At 36.1% G+C, this 22,235-nt stretch overlaps 1 protein-coding gene across 6 annotated transcripts in view; it reads right to left on the bottom strand.

Moving 5' to 3' along the window:
- Positions 1-2,211: 2,211 nt before the first annotated feature.
- Positions 2,212-22,235, bottom strand: part of LOC127854840 (putative sodium-coupled neutral amino acid transporter 11) — a 57,218-nt gene continuing 37,194 nt past the window's right edge. For 5 of the 6 annotated variants that reach the window (XM_052389901.1, XM_052389902.1, XM_052389900.1 and 2 more), the window contains exons 6-14: positions 20,959-21,034; positions 20,207-20,275; positions 15,192-15,298; positions 14,855-14,934; positions 13,155-13,225; positions 11,947-12,108; positions 4,703-4,815; positions 3,935-4,072; positions 2,224-2,931 (exon numbers count right to left, since the gene is read on the bottom strand). In XM_052389901.1, the coding sequence (XP_052245861.1) occupies positions 2,647-2,931; positions 3,935-4,072; positions 4,703-4,815; positions 11,947-12,108; positions 13,155-13,225; positions 14,855-14,934; positions 15,192-15,298; positions 20,207-20,275; positions 20,959-21,034 (1,101 nt within the window). In that variant the 3' untranslated portion in view covers positions 2,224-2,646. Of the gene's footprint in view, positions 2,932-3,934; positions 4,073-4,702; positions 4,816-11,946; positions 12,109-13,154; positions 13,226-14,854; positions 14,935-15,191; positions 15,299-20,206; positions 20,276-20,958; positions 21,035-22,235 lie in introns of all 6 variants that reach the window. The other variant, XM_052389905.1, reaches the window with a different exon arrangement.

The raw sequence follows: 22,235 nt of genomic DNA on the forward strand, positions 1-22,235 counted from the left end.
ACCTAGTGACCTGAAAATCAATAGGGGTCATCTGCCAGTCATGATCAATGTACCTATGAAGTTTCATGATCATAGGCGTAAGCATTCTTGAGTTATCATCCGGAAACCATTTTATTATTTGGAGTCACTGTGACCTTGACCTTTGACCTAGTGACCTGAAAATCAATAGGGGTCATCTGCCAGTCATGATCAATGTACCTATGAAGTTTCATGATCCTAGGCCTAAGCATTCTTGAGTTATCATCCGGAAATAATTTTACTATTTCGAGTCACTGTGACTTTGACCTTTGACCTAGTGACTTGAAAATCAATAGGGGTCATCTGCCAGTCATGATTAATGTACCTATGAAATTTCATGATCCTAGGCCTAAGCGTTCTTGAGTTATCATCCGGAAACCATCTGGTGGACGGACCGACCGACATGTGCAAAACAATATAACCCCTCTTTTTCGAAGGGGGGCATAAATATAAATAGAAACTTCTTACCCTTTTATCATTAGTAATAAATAATGCCAACGGGTCTTTCACAATAGGGGCTGAACATATTGGCACGATTGTTTTATTGCTTTGTTCGTTAAGATTAATTATTATACATATTGTACTAAAAAATTACATGCCATCTTGTGGCAAACACTTTCTTTTATTTAAATGGCCATATACTATGGTCCCTTTTAGAATTGGTATTACATATAAAACTTAATATATAAATAATCCATCAGAAACATCAAGGTCTATAGCATTGTACAATTGGAATATCAATGATAAATTGACAACATTGATTAAACTTAATTTATACAGTCCCGGAAATAATGAACACATATTGCACTACAAAACAACACTACAAAACAACATACCCCGTATCTTAATTCTCTATAGAAATAACTAGAACTTTGTCACTAACGTGACGAATACCACCACATGAAGAGGGGATGAAAAGTACTTGAAATAGGGAACACCATGCTGAATGTGTAAAACCTACTAAGTGACCACGTGACCTAGTTTTGGGCCCAGCATGACCCATGTTCGAACATGGCCTTGAGATCACTGAGATAAAACTTCTGACCAAGTTTGGTGAAAAGCAGATGATAAGTACTTGAAATAGTGAGGGGACACCATACTGAATGTGTAAAACGCATTAAGTGACCCCGTGACCTAGTTTTTAGCTCGGCATGGCCCATGTTCAAACATGGCCTAGAGATCATCTATATAAAACTTCTGACCAAGTTTGGTGAAGATTAGAAGTAAACTACTTCAATTAGAGAGCAGACACCATGCTCAATGTTTAAAACGCACAAAGTGACCCCGTGACCTAGTTTTTGACCTGGCAAGGCCCATGTTCGAACTTGGCCTTAAGATCATCTAGATTAAACTTCTGACCAAGTTTGGTGAAGATTGGATGAAAACTACTTGAATTAAAGAGCGGACACCATGCTGAATGTTAAAAAATGCACTAAGTGACCTCGTGACCTAGTTTTTGGCCAGGCATGGCCCATGTTCAAACGTGGCCTAGAGATCATCTAGATAAAACTTCTGATCAAGTTTGGTGAAGATTGGATGAAAACTACTTGAATTAGAGAGGGGACAACATGCTGAATGTTTAAAACCCACTAAGTGACCCCTTGACCTAGTTTTTGACCCGACATGACCCATGTTCAAACTTTACCTAGACATCATCTAGATACAACTTCTGATCAAGTTTGGTGAGATCGGATGAAAACAACTTTAATTAGAGAATGGACACTTAATAAGGACCGACAGACAGACAAGTTCACTCCTATATACCCTCCTAAGCTTCGTCTGTGGGGTATAATAAAATATGACTAAACAAATACCCAATTGTAAACAAGTGTGCCGTCTTGTCACAAAATATGTGCAAAATATGTCACAAAATCTTAACTTGTGAATTAAACAAGTTATAAAAAAAATTGCCTTTACTAAGTTCCTCCAATGTTGATAGATGATTTGCGCAAATATGAAGGACACACATATTAAGTGAACAATGTTCCTCGTTCTTGGTGCCTTTGTGCGTGAAGCAATTTAGCTACCGAGTATTTAAACTTAACAGCTATATTTATTAAAGTTGACATACTTTTACTGAATTGTTTACCATAAAAGGTAAAAATATTTGTTAGTCATTATCATTATTAAAGTTCGACTTCATTTACCTCGCAATTGTGAAAACGATAAGCATTGATAAAACTCTTTGATTGTTTCCTTTTTTTGGATTTTATTTTGTTCGTGCACGTTTTTCACAAGTTTAATTAGACTTACAATATTATGCTTCATTCGATTAGAATTTCTTTAAAAAACGGAACTAATTTATTTGTTGTAACGGTACTTAAATTTATTCATGAATAAAAGTCAGTGCCACATTAATGTCGGCGAGCCATATATCGTTCTATTATTACACGCTGGGTAAAATTTAATCTGAGCAGAGAAAAATAGATCGTCATTTTTACATGTCAACAATTTAAAAGAAATTTTTCAATTAAATAAACAAATTTCTATAGCAACCCTAAAATAGGTCATACTAAGAAATCTACAATATTCGAACTTTCAAATGTAGAATTAAAATACAAATCTATTTTCACATACAGTATCATATATTTTTTTTTCTATTAATTTCTGTTTCTATGAAGCAATTTCCTATGCAAACAGTGTGGTGGTCTGTATATAAGAGTTGTTGATTGTCAGATTAACTATTGCTGGGTCTGGTGAGAGACAGTAGGCCGGTTCCTGACCGTGGCTACACTGGTTCCCCTCGGAGAAATTCACAATGGCCATAACGAAGCCCACGGTAGCGACGAGAGTGCCGAAGGTTGCTATGGCAATGGGGATGATGTTGTCCCTGGAGAAGATTGGTTCCTGGCGCAGTTTCATGACGCACAGCGGTGGGATGATGAACGCTAGCGGGGCAGCTCCAATGACTCCCTATAAAATCTCAGGTTAGAATAAAATATAAGCCACGCTTTGGGAAAAGGGGCCTTAATGCATGTGAGTTAAGTGACGGCCCAGGTTAGCCTGTGCAGTCCACGCAGGCAAATCAGGACAAGACTTTCCGCTTTTTCTAATTTTTTATTTAAAAGAAGTCTCTTTTAACCAAAAGTCCAGAATAGTCGGAAAGTGTGGTACCTTATTAGCCACTGCGGACTGCACAGGCTAATCTTGAATGACACTTTACGCACTTGCATTAAGCCCAATTATTTTCCAAGAGTGAGGCTCATAATTTTTGTAAAACCATGAAAACATCATACATAGCATGTCTAAGATCCTGCATCACTTTGTCATCAAATAACTCCGGAATCACAGGGTATGACAAGTGTCTTGCACATCTACACTTCAAGTTGACATAGTTTTCGTTATTATTTAATTGCGTGTAAAATATTGAAGTAGTTCAAAAAATTTACACTGGCGACCTGACTTACTGATGGAAAATCTCAGTTACTCCAAATGACCACTTCCTTCATGGACATAACAATCTGTTATTACTATCATTACACAATGAAGCTGCCATATGGCTGCTAAGTATACAGTTCCTAAAATGGCAAACGTGTTTGATATATTACAGTAGCATACTATGCAAGTTGCATTCTTGTATTTGGGATCAAGAATCAGGTAATACTGATAGTACTCTCATTGAGTTCCAGCACAATACCAAGAAAGTCAGTTGCTATGGAGATTACCCACACAAGAATTTGTATTGCATGTGCGTAAAATGTCGTCCCTCATTGGCCTCTGCATTCTGCACAGGCTAATCAGGGACCACATTTTCCGCTTAAATTGGATTTTTGCTCAAACGAGACTTCCTTTAAATGAAAAATAGCAGTGAAAAATACAATAAAAACAGGAAGTGTTATCAAAGATTAGCCTCTGCCTACTGCACAGGCTATTCTGGAACGACACTTTACACACAGGAAATACTATCAGTACTCACGTTGAGTTCGAGTACAATCCCCAAGCAGTCAGTGGCCATAGAGATAGCACAAGCAAGAAGGGAGACAAGCACTGTGATTACCAGATGGCGCCACAACGGTCGGTCCTCGTGGCTCAGGAAAAAAGCGTTTTCTATCACCTGAAAACAAGGCCTATGCTTTTGTAATAAATTCAAGATTATAGTGTTTATGTTTCACTACTTTATAATTATGCTTAATTTTTATCTTATCCTCTATTTGTGTCTCCTTCTGTGAAAATGGGAATTAATGCATGTGCGCATAGTGTCATCACATATTAGCCTTTGCAGTGCAAACATGCTACACTTTGCCCCTTAATTGAATTTTTGATAAAAAGATACCCCCTTTAATTGTAAAATACCATAAAAGCAGAACATGTCATCCCTGATAAGCTTGGGGCAGACACTTGACCTGCATGCATAATGTCTCATTTTCCCAGAACAAGTCTCATTTCTTTTCAAAGCACAAAATTACAAAATTTTTGTTTAACTGAATAGTTTGAAAACTTGACACATCCAAACAATGTTATATGTAAAAACAGTAAAACCTGATAATGACGAAACAATAAATATATTTAAAATACTTACTAGCATAGTGTTGCAAGGTTTTGTCTAAATAAGTATCATATGATCTTCATCTAAAATAACACATATTCATGTCATTATGTTTAAATTTTTGTAAAAAATTGTATCATCTTGGTCCATCTTGGTCCATCTTGGTGGCTACTTAAAAATATGACAGTGATGTCTCACCTCACGGGTTACGAAGCACTCTACTGGGTAAGTCAGCATGATGGTGACAGCGAATAATAATCTGGCCACGTTCATCAGATCATCAGTCTCACAATAGTTCTCCAGGAGATCACCTGATGAGTACAAATATTGTCAGTAATTAATATGAGCTGCATTCTGGAAAAACTGGGCTTAATGAATGTGCATAAATAGAGAATACTAGGTCGGTGCCGAATAAATCAAAGTTTATTTTGCAAGGCTTAGAAAATCTGAACCACGAGCTTTGGCGAGTGGTTCAGATTTTCGTGCCGAGCAAAATAAACGTTGCTTTATTCGGCACCGACCTAGTATTCCATTTATCCCATCAATTTTCTTAGTCGTAAATTATTTCTTTAAAAATAGAATAGGAAAATCGAACTACACGGAAAATCCCAAAGTTATTTTAAGCAAACAATGTTTCATGATTTTAATCGTGCCGAGCCTAATACATTACAAAAAGATCAGTAACTAACCTGTTTTTCTGTTTATCATACCTCTATGTCCCCGATTTTTAAGAAATAATGAAAAAAACAAAAACACTAAACAACTGCAGCTTTAGCGTGAAAGAACATGCATTGTGTCGTATGACGTGTTTATAATGACGCGCACTTAATATTTGTAAATAATGTATTTTTGCTTTTTGAGTTGTATTATGTGTTAAAAATATATTACATCTTGGTATCAAATTGTTTGTTTGGTTCAATCTGATTTGATTTTACTAAAAATGATTACTTTATAGATGATTCCGAGTAATAAGACCATTCTCCGCTGCGTGTGACAGCTATATTTCAGCACTGCCGAAATAGAGGAAAATTTATTCCAAAGTGGTTTATTTCGACAATGCACGTCTGATGATGGGATAAAGTGTCGTACTAGATTAGATTGTGCAATACACACAGGCTTGTTAGGGACAACACTTTCCAATTACAATAGATTTTTTTTTTCAAAAAGACAAAGAGTGAACATACCTATATCAATATGCATAAGTAAGATGACAACTTCAATACCATAATACACATTATGCAAAGGTCTTATGCTATATGCTTATGCTATATGAGTCCAGGGTAGCTCCAGACCAGAATTCGCATTTGTATAGTCCGGTCGGTAGCTACCCTGTCAGCTAACAAGACCACAAAAACCTTGCATGACGTTTCAGTTATATATCATAAGATCCATCTTCACATGACGTGGCTGAAATGATTATAGGGATAATACACGTTTTCGAGGGCATAATCATCTGCGGGCGCTCGAAAAATCCGCAGGAACGGATTTTGAGAGCGCCCGCAGATGATCATGTCCGAGAAAATGTGTATTTTCGCTATTATTGCATAAACAAATCACACATACCAAAATAATTTAAAATATCATTGAAAACAATGTTTTGTTCATTTGACATCAACAAAATAATTCGATTATTTCAAAACAGTTCAAGGTTGTGTTTTACATATCGTGGGCTTAGTGCAAAACGGTCGTAACTGGCATTTATTACAAAAATGACTTTATTGCATATTTTGTACTATAATGTCAATATTTATAATCTGAAAAAATATTTAAGCTAAATTCTGCTTAAAAAAACCCCTAAAACCGTCATTTGGCAAAAGGTGGTATCTGAAAATGAAATTATTTTCATTGCAAAACAGTCGTATCTGCAGTTGCAACCGTTTTGCACTGAAAAAGAATACAAACATGATAGTGTAATGGTACCAGTACCTAGAATGTGAGACCATGGTAGCAATACATACAGACTGAGACAATGCCGTGATTTGTGTTACCTATTGGGAAAAGTATTGGTACCAGCCAAATTGTGTGAGAAAAACCCAGAAATTGGGAAAATTCACGTTGTGAAGTCTTCATAATGGGAAATTGGTATATTTGATATTTTGCTCCCAAATACTATGAAATTAATAACTAAATGTTGTCAAGTTGTCATACCATAGAGCTGCATAGGAAAACTAATTAAAATTTGTTTTGTTTTTTGTTTTCTTCAATTGTTTTTGTTTGTGACAATGGTAACAGTACGTAGCATGTCAGACTGTTACAATTGTTCCAGTACCTAGCATGTGATACTGTGACAATAGTACCAGTGCGTAGCATGTCAGACTGTTTCAATGATACCAGTACATGGAATGTCAGACAGTGAAAATGGTACCAGTAGGTAGCATGTCAGACTGTTACAATTGTACCAGTACATAGCATGTTAGACTGTGACAATGGTACCAGTACATAGCATGTTAGACTGTGACAATTATACCAGTACTTAGCATGTAAGACTGTGACAATGGTACCAGTACCTAGCATGTCAGACTGTTTCAATGATACCATTACGTGGCATGTCAGACAGTGACAATGGTACCAGTACCTAGCATGTCAGACTGTTTCAATAATACCAGTACGTAGCAAGTAAGGCTGTGACAATGGTACCAGTACCTAGCATGTCTGACTGTTTCAATTATACCAGTACGCAGCAAGTAAGACTGTGACAATGGTACCAGTACCTAGCATGTCAGACTGTTACAATGGTACCAGTACGTGTCACATCAGACTGTTTCAATGGTTCCAGTACATAGCATGTGAGACTGTGACAATTATACCAGCATGTAGCATGTGAGATTGAGACAATATACCAGTACGCAGCTTATGAGACTGTGAAAATGGTACCAGTACATGGCATGTCAAACTATTTCAATGGTACCAGTACGTAGCATGTGAGCCTGTGACAATTTTACCAGTACTTAGCCTGTCAGACTGTGACAATTTTACCAGTATGTAGCATGTCAGACTGTGACAATTGAACCAGTACATAGCTGGTCAAACTGTGACAATGATATCAGCATGTAGCATGTCAGACTGTTACAATGGTACCAGTACGTGTCACATCAGACTGTTTCAATGGTTCCAGTATGTAGCATGTAAGACTGTGACAATTATACCTGCATGTAGCATGTGAGATTGAGACAATTATACCAGAACGCAGCTTATGAGACTGTGACAATGGTACCAGTACATGGTATGTCAAACTATTTCAATGGTACCAGTACGTAGCATGTTAGACTGTGACAATTTTACCAGTACATAGCCTGTCAGACTGTGACAATTATACCAGTATGTAGCATGTCAGACTGTTACAATTGAACCAGTACAAAGCTGGTCAAACTATGACAATGATACCAGTAGGTAGCATGTCAGACTGTTATAACGGTACCAGTACATAGCATTTAAGTCTGTTAAAATGGTACCAGTTCGTAGCATGTGAGACTGTGACAATTATACCAGTATGTAGCATGTTAGATTGAAACAATTATACCAGTAAGTAGCATGTGAGACTGTGACAATGGTACCAGTATGTAGCATGTTACACTAAGACAATGGTACCAGTACATAGCATGTCAGACAGTGACAATGGTACCAGTACCTAGCATGTCACACTGTTACAATGGTACCAGTACATAGCATGTTAGACTGTGACAATGGTACCGGTACATAGCATAGTAGACTGTGATAATTATACCAGTACTTAGCATGTCAGACTGTGACAATTTTACCCGCACGGAGCATGTAAGACTGTGACAATTATACTAGTACGTAGCATGTCAGATTGTGACAATGGTACCAGTAGGTAGCATGTGAGACTGTGACTATTGTATTAGTACGTAGCATGTCAGACTGTGACAATTATTCCAGTACGTGGTATGTCAGATTTTGACAATGATACCAGTAGGTAGCATCTGAGACTGTGACATGGTACCAGTACGTGGCATGTCAGACTGTGACAAATGTACCAGTTTATGTCATGTAAGACTGTTACAATTATACCAGTACGTAGCCTCTGAGACTGTGACAATTATGCCAGTATATAGCATGTCAAACTGTGACAATTATACCAGTACGTAGCATGTCCGATGGTGACAAGGGTACCAATGCGAAGCATCTGAGATTATTACCTGATGTCTTATATAAATGATAATTAATTTTTTTTTGCTATTTCCTCGTCGAAAAAATGGCGTCACTTTACAGTTAAACAGTCAAAATTATTTATTTTATCGATTACAACTGTGTGTAAATAAAAATTTAGTTTGCTGTTATTCCTATGTTGGAAATTTGATCAGGTAATAAAACACTTATTTCATGGATGCTTGGTGAACAGTCAAAACTGTTGTCCCTCGGTATCAGGGCTGACATTTGGAACTGTTGCAACAGTACCAAAGTCATCCCTGATACCTTGGGAAACAGTTTTGACTGTTCACCGCGCATCCATGAAAAAAGTGTATACTGTGACATGGTACCAGTGCGTGGCATGTCAGACGGTTACAATTATACCAGTAAGTAGCATGTGAGACTGTGGCAATGGTACTAGCATGTCAGACTGAGACAATGGTACAGGTGTGTATCATGCCAAACTGTGACAATGATACCAGTACATAGCATGTCAGACTGAGACAATGGTACCGGTATGTATCATGCCAAACTGTGACAATGATACCAGTACATAGCATGTCAGACTGAGACAATTATAATAATGATGCTCAAAAGGTAGGAAAAAGATCAATAGGATTTTGTACTAGTTTTTGTCTTAACATTTTTCGTATATCACAATAAATATATTTGAAAACATTGTAGTTTGTATTTGAATTCAGAAAGAGGGTTATAGGCCTGCTTTTAATAACAAAGTTCATTAATTTTTTTAAATTAAAATAAGCTGATAAAACTTGTTTTGACTTGAAATCTATTGAATTATAATAATTACAATACAAATATTAAATGCTTTATGAAAGATTTAAAGATATGACAATAACTTGTTTCTTCTTATGTATTGGTCTTCTACTTAATAATTCTGTACAGGCCCCCAGTCACTGTGTAATGATCATTTTTCTGTTACTAGTATGTCTGCATACATTTAAATAATTTTAAAAAATCAAATAAAGTGATAGTACTTTATAGTTATAGTTATTGGTTAAAAACAAGCACAATGCAATGCATTTCATGAACTCCAGGTAATCCAACTTGAATTCAAATAAATGTAAATTTTTGAATTTTCTTCCATCATTAAAAGTTTTTTTTTCAATAAACACATATTTCAAGTATTCCGAATAAAAGTATTCATTTTAAGACATATGAACAGAAAAAAACTGATCTGATTTTCAGATACGACCTTTTTGCATAAAAAATATAATCAAACATTACAAGATTTTAAGCACAAAACAGTCGTATCTTGATATTTAACAAATATCACTAACTACAATAATGCCAATAGAGGAATATTGTGTGAACTTTAAATGAATGTACAATACCTACATTTATGCAAAATAATTTTGTATTACTGATAAAAATGAATAAAATATTATTATTTTTTATCGTACTTAAAAGTTTACAAAAAGTCAGTTACGACCGTTATGCGCTAAGCCCGCGATATGCCTCACGCGGTCATCATCCGAAATGACGAGGCTTTACCTTCGGATAGGCAGTTTCGGTTTAAAATGTGTTTAAACAGTGGATTAATGCAAAGTTGTAATGCAGCCGCGCAAATTAAAAAAATGAGGAATTATTTTGGAATTTACAGCAGGATCGTTTAAGGTACATAATCACTTAAATTTACAGCAAAGTCTTTTGAAAGTGTTGAGTAAATAACCTTAACTTCATTGACATTGTCAATACAATAAAGCTGTTGTCAAGAAAGTGCAGATGGTATATGAAAAGTGGATTGAAATAGTCATTGCCATTATCCCTGCATGCATAAGGAAACTGGAGCTGATTCAGTTTCCCATTTATGCTTGGAAAGTCGTCAAACACCGTCGTTGAAGGCTGGAGAAGGGAAGTAACTGTGTGTGGACCAGATTATGGATATGAAAAACACAACAGGGCTTGAACCGCACGTGAATCACCTTGTTAATGCACGATTTCTTCTGTTCAAGCCCTCCTTTTGTCAAGTTTCTGAACCCAACCAGAGGGCATTATAGATAGAGTTTATGCAATAATACAGAATGTATATGGGCCATGCTCTGTGAAAAGGGGGTGCAGTCCACACAGGCTAATCAGGTACAACACTTTCTGCCTTAACTTGAATTTTAATAAGAAGAGAATTTCTTGAAACGAAAAATATAAGAGCGGAAAGTGTCCTCCCTGATTAGCCTGTGAGGACTGCACAGGCTAATCTGGGATAAACTTTATGCACATTCATTAAACCCCTGTTTCAAAGAGCACAGCCCATATTTATCATTTCTTCGATATCAGTCTGTTATCACATTTACACATCTGTATGATTGTTGTTTTACATAAAGTGTATATGTTAAAAGTCAATGTATAATCACCCAGATAATATTATAAATATCATAGATGAAAAAAAAACTTCAGCATTTGTATATATATCTATGTACCTTTTTTGCGTTTGTCATTGACAAATATATTGGACCAAAGAAATAAGGTTGTTATAAAAACTTTTTCAAATCAGAGTAGACTCAATATTAGTGGTCAGAGAATAGAACAAACTCCACACCATATTCACTCTAAGTTGTCGTTATTACGGGCCCTAATTAAGAATAGTTTGTCACAGAAGTGATTATTACGACATGATATTACATATGTCAAGATGTCATAATCATTTTTTATAAAAAAGTTGGCATACCTTAGGCAACTATTATGTATGACAAAAAGAAATCAATATGAACAACTTCATAACAAAACAAGAAACCGTCGCAGACGGGTGATGCTCCCCAAAGTTTTTTTTTGTCACAATATTGCACTATATATTCAGATAAAAGGAAACACCTAGTAGTTGGGGGGACAAGAATTGCACCATATGTACAGTTAATGAAAAATTTCAAAGGGCCATAACTCTGTGAAAAATCATCCGACCAGAACCCGCTGAATATATGCACATCTCCTCTTGGTAGTGAAGCTTCCCATAAAGTTTCATTGAATTCCGGTCATTAGTTGCTGAGAAATAGCCCGGACAAAAAATGTGCACAGACGGAAGGACACACGGACAGACGAAGCAGTGACTATACGCTCTCCCCAAAAATATTTTGTGGGAGCATAAAAATTCTAAACAAAAATTGAATGTTGTCAATTACAAAATTAAAGAGTCATTGCCCTATGTGGGTGCACCTACCTAACCACACATCCAAATCCACCCACACACCTACCTAACCACCAACCCATCCAACCTCCCTCTAACCACAAATCCACCCAACAACCAACTTACATTACCACAAACCCAACCACCTACCCACCTTGAGTATATCCGGTGAAGGAGGCGTAACCAAGGATACCAAACACCAGCATGAAAACCATACACAAGATCACACTGATGTGAGTCACAAAGTTCCACCGCTCCTTTGTGGGATTCTCCAGGGAGGCGTGGATGAGGAACATGCTGTGGTGACACATGTAGGCTGCAAACAAGACAAGAATTAATTGTGCATGTGCCTTGCGTGTGGTCTCAGATGAGCCTGTGTAGTTTGCACAGGCTAATCAGGGACAATATTATCCACTTTTATATGGTGACACATGTACGCTAGAGAAACAATACCAAAATGAGACTTGCTATTCAAGTAAACCCTTTACTGCTCAGATATGCATTTTCACCCAATGTATTCCCTCAGAACATAGAATTCAATTGTAAACCTGCCTTACTAGATCTTATGCATGGCTTATCCGTAGCAATACTTTTCGGCAAAACTGGATTTTTAGTTAGAAGTTACTTCTTTGAAACAAAGTATCCACAAAAGCGGAAAGTGTTGTCCCTGATAAGCCCATGCAGACTGCATTAACCTCATTTTCAATGAAAAAGGCTTCTTTATTCAATTTAAAAGAAAACTAAGACATGTTATTCAACATAAGATTCTAGAACTGGAATAGAGATGTTTACATAGTTATCTAGAATTGTTATTTTTCTAATAAATATTGTTCTAAAGACTTATTTGTAAAGTTTGAAGAGAATTTACCATATGTAACGACACTTATGCATTATATGTTACCCTTTTTATTTGTTCCTTAAATCAGGAAAAATTTCCACAGTGTTTGATACACAAAAACATATTTTTTTAAATCAACATTTAAAGACATATTTATTAACAAAATTGTAAGAATTAACAATATGAAAAGACAATATATTACACATATTGCCAGATTGTGAGCATTTTGCTTCTATACTCTAGCCAAAATGTTGTTTTTTTCAAAATTCAAACATGACCGCCACAAGGTGATTATTTGTGGTAAGTTGATTTAATTGCATGATGAAATATTAAATTCCAGTCCAAACAAGCTGTAGTTTGCCCAACAATGACCTTTTGCCCTCTAAGTGTGACCTTTACTTTCAAGGATGAACACGATGACTAGCCAAAGGTTATCACAATCTCGAGCGCTTTCATGTGAGAAACAATTTTAGATAATTAAAGCATATCTTGCTTGGTATTTAATACACACAAGAACTTCTTACCGAATGCCATGATGCCGATAGCTTGAGTGATATTTACATCGGCAAAGTCCCATGCACCGCTAGTCTGGGGACTGAAAACACAAATTTAATATTTGGTGAAGAATTGTTCACATATATAATTTAATTGCATCAAAAAGACAATAATATTTAACACAAAATACTCTCATTGCTTCATGGTGTCAGCCCTCATAAAAGAAATATATGAGCCGCGCTCTGTGAAAAGGGGTTTGATTCAAGTGAGTAATGTGTCGTCCCAGATTAGCCTGTGCACTCTGCGCAGGCTAATCAGGGATGACACTTCCCGCCTTAACTGGAATTTTGCTATCAAGAAACTTCCTTTAAACAGAAAATACCATACACCTGGAAAGTGGCATCTTTGATGAGCCTGTGCGGACTGCACAGGCTAATCTGGGACAACACTTTATGCACATGCACTAAACCCCCTTTTCAATTCATATGAGTTGTGCTCTGGGAAAACCAAGCTGAATGTATGTAGATAAAGTATAATCCCAGATAAGATTGTGTCATCCCCACAGACTAATCAGGAACGATATGTTCCACCCAGGATGCATTTTCCTTCAGAAAAGTCTTTTACTACACAAACAAGACCATAAAAGCAGAAAGTTTTGTCTCTGATTAGCCTGTGCAGAGAGCACTGGCTAATCTGTGCCAATACTTAATGCACAGGCATGAAGCCTGTTATTCCCACAGAGTGTCTCATATTTTAAGTATTTATGCAAGGAACAGACAAGTACTTTAACGTATAGAATTAATTTTTTTTAAACCATACTTTTGATAGTGCAATTAATCACAATTCATTAGAATAGTGTGAAAACAATTCTGGACCCTTAATAATTTCAAACACACTTTTAATTCTTATGCATGAAAAGTACTTTCTATTCTAGTTTTGTGAAACAAGTGAAAAATATACCCCAAAAGTATGCCATACTTAAAACAAGGCCCTTTAATTTATGCGACATATGCCTCCAAAGTGTGGGCTTAAATAAGTTACAGAACAGAAATATAAGTTAATGACCGTATACCTACACTTTATGATAATGATATTTTTTAAGTGGTTCAATTGAGAAATATGATAGAAGTTTGCTTGAGAAATTTGAAAGTAGTTTGCTTGAGAAATTTGAAAGTACTTTGCTTGAGAAATGTAAAAGTAGTACATGTACACTTGAGAAATGTAAACATAGTTAGCTTAAGAAAAGTGATAGAAGTTTGCTTGAGCAATGTGAAAGTAGTTTACTTGAGAAATGTGAAAGTATTGCACTAGAGAAATGTGAAAGAAGTTTGGTTAAGAAATGTGAAAGTAGCACACTTGAGAAATGTGAAAGTAGTTCAGTTAAGAAATGTGAAAGTAGTACACTTGTAGTACACTTGAGAAATGTGAAAGTAGTTCTTTCCACAAACTGATACGGACAAAGTCCTGAGACTTTAAGGTTGCCGTGGTGTAATGGATATGGTGTCTGCCTAAAACTGTAAGGTCACAGGTTCGATCTCCACTGTGTCGGCATTCTTTAGATCTCCCACAAAGACACCAAGTACTGGTTTTAGGCCTAGGAAACAAACTTGAGAGCATTTCAAATAAGTAGTAAGTACTTCAAAGGCCATGGAGCTAAAATAAATAGGTTCAAACTTTACTCCTGACACATAGACAAATACTCTCCTAGTAACTACCGGGGGTTACTCACATGTTATGTGCAAAGGTTCCTAGGCGTATAATGATGAATAGCAAAATAACTCCAACTAGAACCACTGCCACAAACGCCCACTGCAATAGAAAAAGTACTTCATTAAGACTTTATTTAATATAGTCCATTTCATAACATATTGTCCAATAATTCACATGTTTTTATCATATATTTTAAGTTTGTGTTAATTTTTTTTCCAGAAATACAGGGCCTTGAAAAAATGAAGGATAAAAATTAGACTTGAGTGGTCTCGGGTTTTACATATTCTTGTCAATTTATTAAAATTGTCCAATACATTATTGATAGATACAATTTTCAGTTTGTTGTCTGCACATACCTTACTCAGTTTGGCTATGTTTCTATACAGAGATAATGGTAAAGTAATAAACAGCGTGCAGAGGAAAATGATGAACTGCCGCGTTCCAAGTACTGTCCCAGCTATATCTGGAATATTAACAATATTTTCACCAACCAATCAACAGAAATCATTTTCATCAACCAATTAACAACAATATTTGTCTAAAAACCAATAAGCAAACATAAATAGTTTACAAAGCAACTCACAACAATCATGTCTATCAACCAATAAACAACCAAAATTGTCTAAAAATCAATACAAGAGGGCCATGATGGCCCTATATCGCTCACCTGACTTACCTTGCTACATCAACTTAAATTCTATCAGACCCATATACAATCCCAAGCAAGATTTCATCCATTATTACATTCCGACAAAATTTCATTAAGATGTGATGAAAACTGTGACCTTTTTCATCTACACAAGGTTTTCTAGAATTGGCCCGGTGACCTAATTTTTGACCCCAGATGACCCATATACGATCCAAAATCAGATATTATCAAGATAAACATTCTGACCATATTTCATTAAGATCAGATGAAAATGATGACCGCTATTGTCTACACAAAGATTTTCTATTATTTAACCTAGTGACCTAGTTTTTGACCCCAGATGACCCAAATACTATCCCAACCCAGATTTCATCAAGATAAACATTCTGGTCAAATTTTATAAAGTTTGGATGAAAACTGTGACCTCTACTGTCTACACAAGTTTTTTTAAACTTTGACCTAGTGACCTAGTTTTTTACCCTAGATGACCCAAATTCGATCGCAACCCAGATTTTAAAGAGACAAACATTCTGACCATATTTCATTAAGATCAGATGAAAACTGTGACCTTTATTGTCTACACAGGTTTTTCTATGATTTGACCTAGTGACCTAGTTTCTGACCCCAGATGACCCAAATACTATCCCAACCCAGATTTTATCTAGATACACATTCTGACCAAATTTCATAAAGATTGGATGAACACTGTGACCTCTATTGTCTACACAAGGTTTTTCTATTATTTGACCTAGTGACCTAGTTTTTTCACCCCAGATGAACCAAATACAATCCCAACCCAGATTTCATCAAGATAAACATTCTGACCAAATTTCATAAAGATTGGATGAAAACTGTGACCTCTATTGTCTACACAAGGTTTTTCTATTATTTGACCTAGTGACCTAGTTTTTGACCCCAGATGACCCAAATACAATCACAACCCAGATTTCATCAAGATAAACATTCTGACCAAATTTCATAAAGATTGGATGAAAACTGACCTCTATTGTCTACACAAGGTTTTTCTATAATTTGACCTAGTGACCTAGTTTTTGACCCCAGATGACCCAAATACAATCACAACCCAGATTTCATCAAGATAAACATTCTGACCAAATTTCATAAAGATTGGATGAGATTTTAAAATAACTTGGTACATTTAAGAAATAATATTTTTTATATCATGGTTTGTTGTTGAATAACCCACAGTAAGAAGCATAGATGCGTGTTATCAAATCACTCGTGCTTCGCACTCGTGATTTAATTCCTACCCATCTATACTCATTACTGTGGGTTATTCAACAACAAACCATGATATAAAAAATATTATTTCTTAAATGTACCAAGTTATTTTAAAATCTCACAATGAATGACATAGTTATGGCCCAGACAAGATCATTTATGGCCATTTTTTACCTTTGAACTCAAAGTGTGACCTTGACGTTGGAGATTGACGTAATTCTTTTGCATGACACACCGTCCAATGATTGTGAACAATTGTACCGAGTAATTTTAAAATCTCACTATGAATGACACAGTTATGGACCTGACAAGATCATTTATGGCCATTTTTGACCTTTAATCTAACAGTGTGACCTTGACATGACAGATATTGACGCAATTCTTTCGCGCCACACACCATCCAATGATGGTGAACAAATTTGCCAAATGATTTTAAAATTTCACAATGAACGACATAGTTATGGCCGGGACAAGCTCATTTATGGCCATTTTTGACCTTTGAACTCAAAGGGTGACCTTGGAGATATCGACGTAATTCTTTCGCGCGACACTCCGTCCAATTATGGTGAACAAATGTGCCAAATGATTTGAAAGGCTCACAATAAACAACAAAGTTATGGCCCGGACAAGCATTTGACGTTTGAACTCGAAGTGTGACCTTGACCTTGGAGATATCGACGTAATTCTGTCGCGAAGCACACTGTTTAATGATGCAGAACAAATGTACCAAGTCATTTTAAAATCTTACGATAAATGACATAGTTATGGTCCGGACAAACTTTCGGTTTAAAACACACTAAGTGACCCCCTGACCTTGTTTTTGACCCAGCATGACCCATATTCAATTTTGACCTAGACATCATCTATATACAACTTCGGCCCAAGTTTGGTGAAGATCGGATGAAATTGTCAGGAAAGACCGACAGACAAACCGACAATCACACACAGACCGACAAAGTGACTCCTATATAGCCCCCATTACCAATGGTAATAGGGGTATAACAATCATTTTTATAAACCAATAAACAACAGTATTTGTTTATTAACCAATAAACAGCAATCCTTTTTATCAATAAATAAACAACATTATTTGATGATTAACCAATAAACGATTCTTTGACAACCTGAAGTGATGCTAGTAAACTATACAAAATTCCAGGACCTAAGAACTCCTAATCATTAGCCAATTAACAACAATTAAACATTTTTGACAACCTTTCACACTCTGGATGATTTCAGACTGTTACATATTTATATCCCAAATATTGATCCCTTCACTCTTTCCTTACAGCTGACCCCATACACCACAGGATAATTGAAAACTATGTTTAACAACTGCCTGAACTTTAAATGAACCACCTTCCAGGAAAAGGGCATTTACTGGATGTGCATAAAGTGTCCTCCCATATTAGTCGGTGCAGTCGGCACAGGTCAATAAGGGATGACACATTCCATTTTAATTGTATTTTTCATTAAAAAGAAGTCTCTTCTTAGCAAAGATCCAGTTAAGGCAGAAAGTGTCATCTTTGCTTAGCCTGCATGCACTGCACATTGCAAGCTCATCTGGGACGACATTTAACACTCATGCATTTTAGCCCTTTCCCTCTCAGTAGCAAAGTGAAAATGGCTTTGTGCAAACAGCATAAAACCAGAACAGTCTGGTAACTTGCAGTCTGTACAGGGTTTATGCTGTTTGCTGCTCATCAGTATCTAAGGGTTGGAAATGAAGCCTTTAAAGTTGGAATCTAGGAAGAAAGGTCTTTCATTAAATTTAACTTTTTGAGGGACTACACGTGACAAAACGATTTCTTTGTATAAATTATAGCGTTGCAAAAATCGGTCAGGTTACATACAACTTATAATCAAGCTAAGGGACAACACATAATGGATTAATGCCCCCCTAACACAAAATGCTCTAATATTCTTCTACTTAGATAGTACAGAGTACATTCCCTGTCAGTAACCTGATAAAATTATAATGACCACAAAGACATATATGATGTTTAATATTAAAAGACATTATATAGTGTAAGTGTAAACTTACATCTGACAATTAATACATTAAAGCAATAAATATTACCAATGCCACGAGATTTTCAACTAATTAACAATTGATTTAGTTGAAATTTATTAACTTTTAAAACAAGGTCTGCATCTGAGATATCTACCAACAACACCTACTTCCAATGTCAAGGTATTGAGTGAAAACCATTTTTCTATTTTCAGTAACAATGACCCTGACTAAGAAGGCCCGAAATGCAATCGCAAAAGCTACATGCACAATATATTAGAGCGCAATACCTGTATCAAAACTAAAGTTATTGAGCACAAACCCTTTTTCCATTTATATGTAAAGGGACCATGATCCCAAATGCCCAAAATGCAATCCCTACATAGATCAGCCTCTAACCTACCTACACAAACAATTGTAGCACAATATCTCCATCATTACTAACGTTATATGTTCAAATATTACATGATTTTCACCTTATAATGTATATTTAATATGTATTTAGCAAATATTAATCAAAATAAAATAGGAATATCATAATTTTATTTGACAACGTTGTCGACAATTCAGCAATATACAAGCTTTGACCTGAAAAAAACGGTTCTAATGTCATGAAATTGTTATCCCGATTTCTGCACAGGCTAATCAGGGAAAACTCCTTCCGCTAAAAGTTACTTTTGCTAAGGAGAGACATCCTTTAAACAAAAAATACCATATAAGGGAAAAGTGTTGTTCCTAATTAGCCTGTGCTAACTGAACAGGATATCTGAAACAACACCATACACACATGCACGAAGTCCAGGTTTCACATAGCGCTGCTCATATTTTGTACTCATACCCAGCTGGCATGCTCAAACTGAGCTATCCTATCAGCTTGCCTAACCCTTTACCACTTAGATACGTATTTTCACGCATTTGTGGTCCCTTAGAAAGCTAAATTATATTTAAGACCTTTTTTTACTAGATTCAAGTTTTTAAGGCTTCACCTCTAAACCTTAGATACTGATGAGCAGCAAACAGCATAAAACCTGAACAGACTGCGAGTTACTCGCAGGCTGTTCTGGGTTTATGCTGATTGCACAAAGCCATTTTCACGTTGCTTTTAAGTGGTAAAGGTCTAATACAATATGTCAACAGTGTGCTTGTCCGTAAACATCATCACGCAATGCCGTGAAATAGTTTTACATGACCAGCGCTTCGAGAAAACGGTGCTTTATGCATGTGCGTAAAGTTTTGTCCCAGATTAGCCTTTGCAGCGCGCACAGACTAAACAGGGACCACACTTTTTGTCACAAAAAAGAATTTTTGCTATGAAGAGACTTCCTTTTAACCTAAAAATGCCATAAAAGTGGAAAGTGTTGTCCCTGACTAGACTGTGCAGACTGCACAGGCCAAACTTAGACTACACTTTACACACAAACATTAAGCCCTGTTTTCTTAGAGTGTGGCCCATATCTAATCCAACTTACGGTTTCCACCAATACGAATGATAAGCCTCGTGACTGTGTCCCCGATAATGACGTTATAACTGACCATAGCTGAAAAATAAAAAAGAACAACATGTAAAATAAGAGAGCAAAATTGGCCTTAGATACTCTCCCATTTGTAATGGGGCATTGGAAGCATTGCAATAAGTTGTTTGATTAGAAGAATTTTAGTAGAGTTTAATTTAAATCATTTCAAGATGCACAAGCAGCAGGACAAACAACAATTTACGCACAGGTATTAAGCCCAATTCTCCCAGAGTGCGGAGCAAGTTTTATGGCCAGACTGGGATTTAAACTCATGAACCTAAGAGAACTGAAACCATGCCACTAGTCCCTATGTGTTTGGCCCTTTACCACTCAGATTCACAATGTGATGCAGGGGGTATTTAGGTGGGGGGGCTGGCTAGATACGATTTTAAAAACAAAGAGCCCCTTAAAGGTTCAAACATATCCACTTGTGTATTTCCTGTCATATGCCCCTAATTAGCCATAAACAGCGGTCAATTAGTGTGATTTAGATGCATTTGAACTTCCTTGAAAAATCAAATTAAATTTAAGACTGTTCTTACTAGATTCAAGTTTGATTAGCTTCATCTTCATCACTAAGATGCTGAGGAGCAGCAAACAGCATAAAACATGAACGTACTGCAAGTTACTCGCAGGCTGTTCTGGTTTGATGATGGTTGCATATAGCCATTTTTACTTTGCTTCTGAGAAGGAAAGGGTTAACATACCAATAAATGGGTACAAGAACTGTAGGAAGGTGAGAAGATAGAAGCCTGGCCTACCATACGCCACCAGCATCATGTCCTGAAATATAGGATGCGAAGTCAGGGGGATGATGGGAGTAAGAAAAAGGATCAAAGTCAGCTAGGAGATCTGAAGTGAGGATATTGATTTAAAGTCAGTGAGATGATCTAAAGACAGTATGATGATTTAAGTCAGCTAGATGATCTGATGATAGTTATATGTTATTTTAACCCGTTACCACTTAGATACGTATGTTCACGCATTTGCAGTATCTTAAAATGTTATATTTAATTCAAGACCTTTCTTGCTAGATTCAAGTTTTTATGGCTTCTTTTCAAACCCTTAAATAAACTGTTGAGCAGCAAACAGCATAAAACCTTAACAGACTGTGAGCTACTCGCAGGCTGTTCTGGTTTTATGCTGTTTGCACATAGCCCTTTTCACTTTGCTTCTGAAGGGGAAAGGGTTAAGTGTGATAATCTGAAGCCAGTAAAAGATGATCTTAAGCCAGTAAAAGATGATCTTAAGCCAGTAAGATGATCTAAAGACAGTAAGATGATCTAAAGACAGTAAGATGATCTAAAGACAGTAAGATGATCTAAAGACAGTAAGATGATCTTAAGACAGTAAGATGATCTAAAGACAGTAAGATGATCTAAAGACAGTAAGATGATCTAAAGACAGTAAGATGATCTTAAGACAGTAAGATGATCTAAAGACAGTAAGATGATCTTAAGACAGTAAGATGATCTAAAGACAGTAAGATGATCTTAAGACAGTAAGATGATCTAAAGACAGTAAGATGATCTTAAGACAGTAAGATGATCTAAAGACAGTAAGATGATCTAAAGACAGTAAGATGATCTAAAGACAGTTAGATGATCTTAAGACAGTAAGATGATCTTAAGACAGTAAGATGATCTAAAGACAGTAAGATGATCTAAAGACAGTAAGATGATCTAAAGACAGTAAGATGATCTTAAGACAGTAAGATTATGTAGCAGTTTCACACTCAATTATCGACATCAATACAGAGTGTGTGCCTCTTTTTTTTGCAAGAATGTCAGCGCCAGAGTGTCTGTACTTAAAGGCTGTGTTCTCATATTTGGTAATTACTACGATATTGCAAATTGTTTTCGAAATTGACCGTTAAACACATAAATGTTTAAAGCTTTAAACAAGCCGACGTTCCAGCAGTGGAATTGTTACCTCACTTTAATGAATTGCATTCCAACCCGCAAGTTATCAATGTCAGTTTGCG

This window comes from Dreissena polymorpha, chromosome 13 (genome assembly GCF_020536995.1).
Source record: "Dreissena polymorpha isolate Duluth1 chromosome 13, UMN_Dpol_1.0, whole genome shotgun sequence".
Taxonomy (NCBI): Eukaryota; Metazoa; Mollusca; class Bivalvia; order Myida; family Dreissenidae; genus Dreissena; species Dreissena polymorpha.